Below are 13,046 nucleotides of genomic sequence, written 5' to 3'. Positions count from 1 at the left end.
AAATAAGGCAAGGGAGTGACAGAAGAAGGGAGTTCGAGTATAGATAAGCAGAGTGGAGTCGTATCTGATAAGAAGAGAATGAGGGATGAAAAGGTGAGAAAAGAGAGAGATGGGATGACGCGTGAAGAAAGAGGCGAGGGAGGGGAGACAATCACAGCTGAAGGTGACATGGAAAAACACTGAGGTGAGATTAACAGAACGGATGGAAAGGAACATGGGAAGTGATGACAGGGAGGGGTCGATGGGTGTGTGTGTGGGGGGGGGGGTCGAGAGGAAAGAAAAAGGCAAAACAAGCATATTATAATGAATAGCTGTAAATAGTCAGAACATGAAATCTCAGAGCACATCTGTGGATCATTTTGTGAACTGATGCACAGATGATCCTTTAGATGTTGTCCTTTTGACACAAAACAGAGCTACACACCCAGACATTAGGGCTCAGGTGTGGAGGCTTATGAGCCAACAGGGGCCGACAGATACAAGACAAGGTGAGTGTGTGTTTGTCAGACCATCATTGAGCACTCAGCATCGGTTTCCGCTCTGTCATGTGCTGGCACTCAGACGTTGAGGGAGGCCATGGTGGGAGGCAATAACTGAGGCTCGGTGTGGGGTTCAGTAGATAAGCAGGGTACACGTGATGTAGGGGTGAAGAGGAAAGGAATGATCGGAGAGGAGAGGTGGCAGACGTTCAATTCACTGATTCTTATTTACAGTTAGTGCGAAAAAACCCACAAAGGGACGTTTTTGACACTAATACGTTAGCCAGGCTGAATTTAACGACGGGGCACAATGTTGGAAGTGATGTGTAAGAGGAAACATCCGTGTGGGTGGCCCACAATGAGACGGCTCTGACTCACGTCTTGAATCCGCTGACCGAGACAAAACTTCAATATGAAGAGCGAACTAGCTTCTTAACTGTCAAAGGAAATATAAAACCATTTTGGGTCAGACCTCAAATGTAATCATCCCCGGGGCTACGCGCTGCATCGTGGGATGCCATGCTGGTGGTAGAGGTGACCTGAGATGGCCCAAGAAACTCACTCAGCAATTTCAGACTTTCAGTATGAGCATGAAATTACGAATCTGGGAAAGGAAGTTGAGCAGGCTTCAGTGATTCAATGCCTTTACTTTCTGCAGTTACGTGGCCAGGAGAAAAAAAGAGAAATATCATGTTGTAAGTCCAGGGAGTTTGAGAAGCTGTCAGGTTGGAGTGGAGCGATTACAGGAAGTGAGAAGTGGAGTGATATATGAGAGGCGACGAAAGCATTCAGAGTTGCGGCAGGCAAAACGTCTTGTCGGTGAACACACTTGCCTGTGGCTCGACTCGGTGCTCAGCGTCGTGCACCGGGTGAACATTGACAAAAGTAAAAGGCTGAAGGGAGGCTTGTCGGAGCGGCCCTAATGAGAGGAGGCCTGTTGTTAAACAGCAGAGCATCAAAGGCTCGGTGAAACTCTGCAGGATGAGATTCAGGGGGATGTTTATCTAGTTTACATCCCTGTGTATCTGATGTGAAAAAACGATTTATTGTGGGGTTATTTTAAAAGATAATTCTATGATATTTGTATCTACACTTATTGTCTTTTATTTTACCTTTATTTCTCCAGCTTTGTAGTCCCTGTCGCTAGTTACAATTCTGATTCTTATTCTTGCACTGTTACAAAATTACTAATGAACAAGTCAAGTGCATGCCTGGTGGTAAGAACTGCTAACGAGCCAATCTGCTGCATGCTCATCACTACGGTATACTGCAACCACAGTAAGCCTGTATCATTCTATCAACTTCCACCTAACTCTCTCCCACTCACACCCTTGCCTTCCTCTCCAGGGCTACCTGTCCGAGGGTCTGGTAACTAAGTGGTATTGCTCCCCCCGTCTGCTCCTGTCCCCCAACAACTACACCAAGGCCATTGACATGTGGGCCGCTGGCTGCATCCTGGCTGAGATGCTCACCGGACACATGCTGTTTGCAGGTACCTTCACTGTTTGTCACATGGTGCCCAAAGAAACACCCACGACCTCCATGTCCTGCGGTACCGTCATGATGTTGCTCATCATTTATTTTAGTGTATATTTAAATATGATCACATGATTGGTATTCAGCAGAAACATCTTCCCACGTGTTCTTTCTGTACCATCTTAGCAACAATAACACTAACCTAAACTAGAATGGGCACTCGGTAGAGAGCATACCTTCGCATATCACAAGATTGGGCATTGGATTATGAACATTTTGGCATTAGTTGCATGCCAATTGGATTGACCGTGCTATGGTAAAAAGACGATTTTGACCTTTTCATGACCTTGACCTTTGACCCAATTGATCCCAAAATCTAATCAAATGGTCCCCGGATAATAACCAATCATCCCACCAAATGTCATACGATTCAAGAAGATGTTGACCTTTTCATGACCTTGACCTTGACCTTTGACCCGATCGATCCCAAAATCTAATCTAATGGTCCCCGGATAATAACCAATCATCCCACCAAATTTCATGCGATTCGGTTTAATACTTTTTGTGTTATGCGAGTAACACGCATACAAATAAATAAATAAATTAATTAATAAATACACGGCGATCAAAACATAACCTTCCGCATTTTCAATGCGAAGGTAATAAGATAGAGCATTTAAATCAGGCTTATTATATCAGTGGTATCCAAACAAATCCTGCAAGTCTTTTGTTACCTTGTCTAAAGTTCTTATATTTGCAAAAAAACAGTGCTTTAGGATAAGGTGACATTAAGTGAGAGCTAAGGAGAGTTTTTCTCTGACAAGTGTCCTCCACCAAAGGTACTTTAGTGTATTTCTGCAGGCTACTTCTTTGCCTGACCAGAATAACAATGAAGAAGCGGAAATTCACGCTGTCTGAAGCAGATGTAGTCCTTCCTGACAGGCTTGTTTGACCTCCAGCAGCCCTCTCCGCCACAGGAGAGACTCAATAGCGTCTTCTTTTCCCTGGTGTCTCTGCTAGAACTCATAGATTCGTGGATTGTTAGAGAGCTTTGCCTTGATGGTCACTTAACCACCAGAGATTACATGTCACAACTACAAAAGAAAAGTGTAATTAATTAACTAGTGTTATTATTAAATTGCTTTTGCTATAATAAATCATCTTAGTTAAATTTTTAAATTTACACTGTGTTAATATTTTAACTCATTAATTATTAATAGTAATTATTTACCTATTAGTGTTGTTTGTTAAAACAAAGTGTACTTTAACACTCATTGTTGTTGATTTCTAACACTCTTGTTTTTAATGACATTATTGTGTATTATTTTAACTCCAAATTGTTGTTGATTTCTAACACTCTGGTGTTATTTTAATTACACATTGCTTTGTTCTTTAACACTAAATTGTTGTTGATTTCAACACTCTAGTGTTATTAACACATTGCAGTGTACTTTTAACACTAAATTGTGTTTGTTTACAGGGAAAGCGAGCTTTCTTCATCAAAATACACGACTGTTGTTTGCTTCATTTATTTTTATCTTCAAAGCCACCAAACATATCATCATCAAATTAAAAAAATCAACTCCGGCAGGCCCGCAGGTACAACACCACACTTCATTTTAAACATTTTAAACCACGTGCACACCCAGAACTCACGTACTCTTACTCTTGAGACTGATCTGTTTGTTGTTGTAATATCGATGTTGTGTGTTCTGTTGTGAGGTGAGGTGAAAATTAGGACCAAAGTTTCATCAAGACAGGTTGAACGACGTAGTGGTTTAAATAGTCATCAAAAAAGCAACGAGCCAGTAGCTTGGCAGGGATGGGATGTTATCCACAACGATGTAGAAGGCATCGATTCTGTTTTTGTTCGGCCAACAGCAAGTTGTGAATGTGTTGATATAGCACCACCTGCCTCCCAGCAGGTGTTTACTGATGCTGCAGCATGATGGAAACATTTACAGATGATCATCTTACAGTGCATGGAGTTGCTAAATATGAAAGTGGTACTACAGTGAAGTCCTGCTCCCAATGTGCGTCCCACTTAATTTGAAAATCACATCAATAGGAAGTGTGAAAATCCAATAAATGTAAGCTTACTCCTGCTTGGAAAAGTTAGCAAGAAATTTGAAGATAACATAAAGAGAGTTGTTCTGAAATATAAAATGATTTTTGCTGTTAGAACTGAAAAAAAAATTGCTTTTGAATTGAGATTGTATAACTGTTGATTATTTTCTGTCGAAAAGTTTTTTTTTTTTGAGAATTGTTGTGTTTTAAAACTTTTTTATACTTAGGAAACTGTTGTATTTTCGTTTAAATCAATTTGACTTGCTTTGATTAACACCACTAAGCTTTTGTGGGATTTTTTTGATCCTCTTCCGTCCATACCTTGTGACAATGCGGAGGCAAAGCCTGTGCAGTACAGGGACTTATTTCTGTCCCGTCTCCTCATTCAAACTGAGGGAAACAAAACAATGAACAAGTCATGTGAATTACACAAATTGGATATCTTAACCATTTGGATAATAAGCTAAGGATATCATGTAGCTTACCAGAATGCGTCTGCCACTGTTCAATCTCTCTTTGCAGCTGTACTCAAGCTTCTTGTAGCCAGTTGTGGTCATCATCTTGGCCAGGTTCTTGGCAGTGGGCCGGTATGCACATTCTGAGAATCTTCGTGAGCACTTCTCCGCTGGCACCGTATTCTTGACGAAGTCTTTTGTCGAACTACTTTGAAGCCGAATGCAGCAATACCAAATATTAAAACAAAGGTGTTGTGCAAGTCCCAATAGGTACAACAACCAAATAATAATAAGAAGCAAAAATAAAAGATGTTTTTTAACTCAAAGTCCTTTGGGACAAAAAGCAAAATTAAAAGATAAATAACACCATTTTTTCAGTACATCCATCCAAGTTGAATTAAAAAAATACAAAATAAATTTACAATATTTTGAAGAGCTACTTTCCTGACCAAGACATTCATCACCATCCTTGTTGACTTCTTGTCAGATTTCTGGCCCTCCTTCCATCAATCTCCTATTTTTACTTATGCTTCAATTTTCAATTTTTCTTGTTTAGCCAAGGCATCAAATCAGTCTTTTTATATAAGATTTTCTTTATTTAGTGTATACAATTTTTCAGTTTTAATCCAAATAATTTTCAGCCAAATTCAGTCTTAAAAAAACAAACAACACAAATTAGTAATCGGACCAGGAAAAACAAACAATAATTTTCGCATCACAAAGACAAAACAATATATCAGACAAAGCACAAACAACAAACACAAAAATATGTATGTAAATTAACTAATATATTAATAAATATGGAATAGAAGAAGCACTACACTGGGTAAAGCTACTACAACCCCAAACCCTGGGTTAATTATTAAATTACACTAAACTAATAAAATAAACTTTCTCAATCAAAGCACTCCATTCTAAATTAAATTAAGTTCAATTAGTGAGAATCATCATTCAGTTAAACAATTTTCTTGATGATATTGTATATAAAATGTTAACTTTGTCTACTTCATGTTGTGCACTTTTTTTGTAGACCTCAACCCAAAATGTTTTTTGAAAGACCCCCCTTTCAAAACCCCAACTGAGTCCCTGATATGACCTCCTTGTAATGCCATCCATATTGTGTATTTAGAAAATGTGTGTTTTGTTAAACCAGCAATAATTTGTTTTTAAACATACATGATTTGTTGCACAACCAGCAAAGTGAAACCTAGCTGTAATGGGATGGACTTCCACAAGGTCTGATCTTCTCACAGTGATGATAGCTGCAAAACTTGTAACTGATGGAAAAGAAAGCTGTTCAACTTTCTCTTTAGTATTAGAATTAGTTTAGATATGTAAAAAGCTAAAAAGGCGCTAAGTTATTAAAGGGTGTAAGTTAATATTAAGGATGAGAGTTCACAAAATATCGCTTTTGTAACTCATTGTTAGTGTCGCTTTTCTGTCTAGTCCTATTAATGTTTTTAGTGGCTGTTTAGCATTTGCGGCCAATTAAGCTAAGCCCGCGTTATTGAAATGCAAGCCATTTAGGTGCGAATCCGCATTAATCAGTAACAAACGACAGCACGGACACCCTCGACACCGCAGTAACCGAGCCAACGCAGACAAACTACGTTGAGCGACGACTACTTGTACCGCCGCACAGCATTGTTACAAACTGACACAGCGTTACTACGCGACACCGCTAGCGAAACTAAGCTTAGCGATGCAACACAGCGAACTACCCACCGCTAACAGCAGCAACACCAAACTACCGTTAGCCTCGACACAGCAGTAACATAACTAAAAACAACTAACGTTAGCAAGACAGGTTAGCCAGCGAAACTACCGTTAGTAAAACTAGTAATAAGCTAAGCCAGCAGGAAAAGCTTGTAATGTCTGGTAGTTTGGTGTCCTGTCATTTCTGATGGCAAAATTTCTGATGGCAATTAAGTTAAATAATAATGCAAAATAATTGAAAAAAAAAAAGTCTGAAAGAAAAAAAAAAGGAATTAAATATTATTTATTTTTTGAACAGGCGGTTACAGGTTTATCATCTTTATTTGAACAGGTTCATACATATTCACTTCCTGGTTTATTCTTCCTCCTTTTAGCCTCAAAACGTTACTAATTAAATTAGCAATTAGCTTAAATAAAAAAACAAATAAAACACATAACACATTAACACATCATTTCATATGAAATGAATGAATTATGTAGTATAATGAATATGTGTACTGTACTTAAAATGTGTTAAATACCTAAATATCTAAGGCCTGGGTTTTTCTGACCACGGGTTTTCTTAGAAGAGAAGAAGAAAGAAACCGGATGTGCAAGTAACTCGGTCAGGAGAACCCTCAGGAACTCCGCACTAACTCCAACTCCAGTTGTTGAGCTAACACTGCTAAAAAAACACCACAACACACACCACAATCATCATCAACTCAGATTGACACTGAAATCAACACTACCAACACTTTGTGTGTTGTTTTGTTTACAGGAGGGACGATGCACTTTCATCAAAATACACGACTGCTGTTTGCTTGTTGCCGGGTGGTGAATGTGTTGATAAGGGAGGATTCATCACTCTATCAAATGAGTTTTAACATGTCGCTCTGCTCTGCTCTGAGGGCAAAAGTCTGAGCATGTTGCATCGGGTGTGACCAGAAAGAAATGTCTGAATTTTCAACCTTTTATATTCTACCAGTATTTCATTCAGTGGGGTTTACCTCTTCAACAGATCAATGCTCACCGGGAGGAGAAACTAATTAAGATGAAAGATGGGACTATGTATGGGATTTCAAGCACTATAATTAAAATGTAAATTGCTGTTATAACGGGTCTTAGAGTGGGGATTTCTAGACACATTTTAAATTTAAAACCATTTATATGGTGCACTGCAGAGTATTCCATCCTCTCTAAGTATTCTATCCATAGTGTTCCATTTTATGCTGAATATTCCATCCAGAGTATTCCATTCTATTCTTTCACTCGACAGCTCACTCTGTAGTTATTCCTGTGTTTGACTCTAATTGGTCACCTTTTTTTCTTTTTCTGTCTTATGTAACTGATCCCGTCTTCTCTCTACTTGCCTCCGATTGGCCGGTTCCCTCTCCCAGGAGCTCACGAGCTGGAGCAGATGCAGATGATTCTCGATACAGTGCCGGTGTTGAGAGAAGAGGACAGGCAGGACCTGCTACAGGTGACTGCTCATTGGCTGCTGCTTGTCCTGTCTGCAAACTGATCGTTTAAATATGGATCAGGATGTCATTGTCATGTCATGTTTTCAGCGTCAGACTGAAAAAAGATTCTGTCGAGAGAGAAGTTTAATGTGCACTACATTGTCAGGGACACTCTCTGTGTTTTAGTTTCAACTCGAATACGCTTTATAGTGAGTATATTCAAGTTAACGTATCGTGGATTGTCTTGACAGGTACAAAAATAAATAACCGCAGCAGAATTCTGCACATATTTCAACCCCACTGTCATCCTTTTCCCAGGTGATGCCTTCATATGTCAGTCATGGATGGAAAGTCAAGAAAGCCTTTTCTGAATTGCTTCCTGAAGTGGATGCTCAGGGTGAGCAGAGGGAATTGAGTAGTGGTAAGAAGAGTAATTTCAAGAAGTACAAAATAGAACAGTAAGACCAATAAGAGTGAAGAAGATACTGACGACGGCAGCAACTTTGAGCTGTGAACGATGAAGAGATGATAGGGTAGGCTGGAGTGGTTTGGAGGTCTAACACATATAATTTAGCCCTGAGAGAAGACGTTGCATGAGAATACTTTTTTCATAAGAAGTGCACACTTCATGGACACTACATATTATTTCTCATGCTCGTCCTTCCTCACTCATCCCTTTTCCTTCTCTTCTCAGCTGTGGACTTCCTTGAGCGTATCTTGACCTTTAACCCCATGGATCGGCTGACAGCTAAAGCGGCGCTATCCCACACGTTCCTCCAGCAGTACTCGTGTCCGGAGGACGAACCCACCTCATCGCATCCCTTCCGCATCGAGGACGAACTGGAGGACAGCCTCGTCACCGAGCAGAGCCTCAGCAACAGCAACAGCCAGGCCTCCATCATCCATTGGGAGAGGTGTGTATACGTGCGTTGTGTGCCGGAGCAGAAAAGTCTTGCAAAGCATAATGAGACACAAGAAAGATAAATCAGCACATCAGACTCAATAAACTGCACAGAAAATGTATTTTAAGACTAATATAAATACTTTATTTCTACCCATCTGCAGGTACGAGAGCAGCTTATCAACAGATGTGTCCTGGCAGCAGTCAGGCGGGAGGTGCCACTGCATGCCGCCTGGCCACATGACTTCTGACCTGGGAGACACCACAGAGGAGGAGGAGGTGCAGAGAGACCCCCGGGCCAGTTCCACCTCACTGTTAGAGGAGGCACAGGTTGGATGAGCTTTGTTATTTCCCCACATACCGATTGATTTATGTAACCATTACCCTATTTTAATATACAGAATACTCATTCTATACTACTAACACATTTGATCGAGCCAAAGCACTTCAACACACTATGTCCTCCTCACCTTTGTATCCCCTTCTCCTTCCCCACTTGCTTCTCACCGTCTCTCTTATACAGGTCGACCCACGTAAGTATTCCCACAGCAGCTCAGCTGAACGCTTCATGGAAAACTCTCACTCCTCTCTGGAACGGGCCTGTGGTTTGCCGTACGGGGAACTGGACTGCGGCCGCTCCTGTGACTACAAAGTGGGCTCTCCTTCGTACCTGGACAAAATTGCCTGGAGGGAGGGCAAGCCTCAACACTACTCCGAGCCTAAGCTGATCCTGGATCTGTCTCATTGGAAGCGTAACACTGGCAGCCTCCCTGTGCCTGCTGAGCCTATCGGCAGCAGCGTGGAGGGCATAGAAGCGTTGAACAAGGAGGAAATAGAAGAGGAGGGAGAGGAGGCCACAGGGGATTTATTCCAGGAGATCTCTCGCTGGGTTGAGAGCACTCAGTCTCGCCTGCACTCACCCAGCCCCAGTCCTTCTTTAGAGCCGCCTTCCTGCTTCACCTCCTCTCCCCCTCTCCCTCTCTCCCCAACTGACCTCCCAACTCCAGTCTTCCACTTCACGAAAGTTGTGCGGCAACCGTCAGATGAATATGATGAAGACCAACTGAGCCCACTTCAGCCTGTCGTGTCTTCCTGTAATTCCCTTCCCTCCCTTCTCCCCTCATCTCCCACCTCTCCGCTTCCTCCTCCGTCACCAACAATGTCTCCCCCCAACTCGCCACTTGTTCCTTCCCCAGAGTCTCAACCCCTTTCCTCAACTTCCTCCATTCCTCTGCCAGTAAACGACGACTCCTTGGAGTCACTTCCTGTCAAGCAAAAAGAGCGGCTGTTTGACCTGGACGTGTTCATATCCCGAGCGCTGAAACTTTGCAGGCAGAATAATGGGAAAGCAGAGGGGAAGAAAGGAAAGGAGGGAGGATGGAGGGAAGAAAGCAAACAGACGAATATTAATCGCATTGTGGCCATGCTTCCAGAGCACAGGACTCCAGCACCACAGACTCCCAACTCTTGATGTTCAACATGTGGTCCACCACAGTATGGTGTTCATAATGGTCAGCACTTTATGTGCTCATAGTGCTTCAGGGGTTGTCATGGTTGAATATGCTGCTTCAACATTAGACCGTAGAGTGAGCAGTCTGTATTTCACTAAGCTGTGACTAAACCAACAATCCAGTAGCTTTGCAATACGAGGTCAGAAAGCATTTGGATTTAAAATAATTAACCATGCTTAGCATTGCAAATATCTGGGATTTGTCCAATGTGAGCATATTTAGAAATACCTTTCTAATTAATGATTGTGGTATGAAGGGTTTGAGGTCATTTGGCACGTTAAGATGGGTCAGACTGGGACTCGAAAGCTACTGATTCTGTGACACAAACATCTAACTATAACAATATATAATAATATATAAAGGCTATTTTAGACCGGATAATACTTGTTTTAAGTTTGCATTAGATTTGTGTTTCAAAAGATCCCTCGCTGTCAGTGAGTACATCTTTCAAAATGTCAGACAGTCTTCCAATGGTGCTATTCACCGAATAGTGATGCTTTTTCCAAATTTCTCTGGACGTGTAAACCGAAAACAATCAATACAATTATGCTAGTGAACCATGAGGATTTTATAAGTTGCTATTTTACCAGTCCCGCAGTGACTTAATGAGCTTTATCACTGCTACATGCCTTGTAAACTTGTAGAAAACTGTTGTCATATTTAATTATATAGTATAATTCCCAAATGCATAATGGTATTTTGTTTAATTATTCTTTGCTGAATGTTAAGATACAATTTCTGTTTATTTTGAGTGAGTTGTATTTTGTGTAAATGTGGAATGCTCTCTCGATAATAGTTTATGCTCTTGTTTACTTAAAATAGTTTCATATCCTGTCTGATACACCAAGGTCATCATCCCCTTTACACTTAGTGAAAAGATACCATCCTCTCTGTAGCAGACAGTCTGATGTCTGTCACTATTTAGCTCACTTAATTGTGAGCCACAGAAAGCTATAACGCTAACAACAGTAGCCTCTAAATAGTTGCTTCACAAACTTTATAGGAAATTATTTGTACTCAAAACTCCTCAATGCTGCCTGGTTGCCATATACTAATATATGGTAAAGGAAATAACCAAAACATATATTTTTAAATACTTTTCTATTTAGCGCGGAAGACAGCAGACCCTCCGAATGGTATTTATTCTGACATGCAATGTCTCCCCTTCAAGGTAAAAGAATCGGGTAGAAGATACAGTCCGAGACATGAGCATGTGTAGGCTGTAGGCTTGTGCATCGGGCTTTCTCAGTCAAGCGCATCTGACATTCACTTGACTCCTCAAATTAAAAAGATGATAGTAACGATATGGAAATGGCATTAAAATGATTCAGATTGATTTATTGCTGCTCTAGTGCCTAAAATAAATACAGTTACGTATATGCAGGTGTCCCATATTCTGTAACCTTGATGAAAAAAGCTTCCACCACCCCTGGTTTCACTGTTGGCTGCACGAAAATGGTCCCGCTGTTGGGAATGCCACAGGCACAATACTGATATGCATATAACAGACACAGCTACAACACCTCAGAATAAGACATGTTTTATCTGTTTCGTGATTTCAGTCCAAAATCTAACACCTCTTTTGACTGACTCCCAGTCATCTAGCAACAAGCCTTTCAAATCCTCTTGCCTCTGTTCATTTTATCCTCAATCCACATCATTCAATCTCCACACAGAACACGAGGTCAGCGGTTCTGAGAGCTGACAGCTTGAGTTGAACAAATGTATCTCTTTCTCTGTCACAACAAGCTGTTAACTATTATTGTTCATGCAAAGTTGCTCAAAAACGGTTGACGCCCACAATAATAGCGCCATCTCTGGAGAGAACATATACGGGTTGTGAGCAGATCATCACAACAACTAGTATAAGCCATACTAAATTGTGATAACAGCAACCTACGATATAGCAAAGCCAAGTATGTTCTTTTATATCCACAATAAACATGAAGCACATTAGAGTTACTAGCACATTCAGAAATACATTTTTTCCTCAGTGACAACTGAAACTTCAATGTTGTCAATGCAGATTTTTATTAATAATGTACTTCTAAGGTACTAATCATACTTAGTTGGACTGCTAATCTAACTGATACATGTATATATTTATATAAATGGATAGAAGCTGTGCTGCAGTCAAACTAATAAAAGGAGCCTAGACCTGTACATGTTTAATTATCACTTTTTGCATTATACAGTTTCCTCTCCAGGTAATATAAGCCAGCAATAACATTATTGACAAAAAACACAATCAAACTGTAACACATGTGGTTACTGAGCCTAAGTTCATTTTGTTAAGTGTTTGAAGATATGTAGAACATGTGCCTCCGTTCACATGCTTCCAGCTTGCTGAATGTAACATAGCCTCTCCCTCTGCATGGCTTTCACAAAGATTCAAATAGCTTGAACTTTGTTGTTTTTGTAACGTGTCACCTTTTAGGATTCATATTTCTGTGGGCTCTTGTCTATGTTTTACCCCAGAAACCCCTCTGCTTTTTACTTAAGAAAAGCTTTGAGGATTTTAGATGCTCAATATTCATATATAATATCTCTTTTTGCAGTTTTTGTTTTTGCTGAAGAATTATTAAAACATGACTCAAACAATTATTTGACTTCACTTTTTCTATTTGGCAATTTAGATAAGACATATTGCTGTTCGTCAAGGTTATTTTGTATTTGATTAATGTAAATATTCAATTATGATTCATACTGCCCCGCCACAGTGTTTGAAGCCAACGGTTGCAATACCCTTACAACAGAAAATCATAAACACATACAAACAGCACAGAGTACAAAGAGAAATACAACAAAAATACAATTACCCAACAAAATGTACTCTTTCATCCATGACCGCAGAGCTATATTTGTATCCCTCTATTTTTTTTTATCCCTCTCTAAAAACTGTTTAAACTTGACTTTGACTCATAATTTGTGAAATCTGAGGTGAACTTGATTGCCTTCTCCTGTACAGCAAATAATGATATAATCTTGCTTCACTCTTC

The 13,046-nt window shown here is 40.3% G+C and overlaps 1 protein-coding gene across 3 annotated transcripts in view; it reads left to right on the top strand.

Annotated features, from left to right (window-relative positions):
* mapk4 (mitogen-activated protein kinase 4) overlaps nt 1–12,649 on the top strand; it is a 16,472-nt gene extending 3,823 nt beyond the window's left edge. Inside the window, exons 3-9 of one of the 3 annotated variants that reach the window (XM_056418932.1) lie at nt 1,827–1,971; nt 7,573–7,655; nt 7,954–8,032; nt 8,330–8,549; nt 8,701–8,866; nt 9,060–9,297; nt 9,349–12,649. In XM_056418932.1, the coding sequence (XP_056274907.1) occupies nt 1,827–1,971; nt 7,573–7,655; nt 7,954–8,032; nt 8,330–8,549; nt 8,701–8,866; nt 9,060–9,297; nt 9,349–10,007 (1,590 nt within the window). In that variant the 3' untranslated portion in view covers nt 10,008–12,649. Of the gene's footprint in view, nt 1–1,826; nt 1,972–7,572; nt 7,656–7,953; nt 8,057–8,329; nt 8,550–8,700; nt 8,867–9,059 lie in introns of all 3 variants that reach the window. The other 2 variants (XM_056418931.1, XM_056418930.1) reach the window with 2 other exon arrangements.
* Nucleotides 12,650–13,046: the final 397 nt, after the last annotated feature.

The sequence above is a fragment of the Pseudoliparis swirei genome, chromosome 7, assembly GCF_029220125.1.
Source record: "Pseudoliparis swirei isolate HS2019 ecotype Mariana Trench chromosome 7, NWPU_hadal_v1, whole genome shotgun sequence".
In the NCBI taxonomy this organism is placed as follows: domain Eukaryota; kingdom Metazoa; phylum Chordata; class Actinopteri; order Perciformes; family Liparidae; genus Pseudoliparis; species Pseudoliparis swirei.
This window is presented reverse-complemented; position numbering and strand designations above follow the sequence as displayed.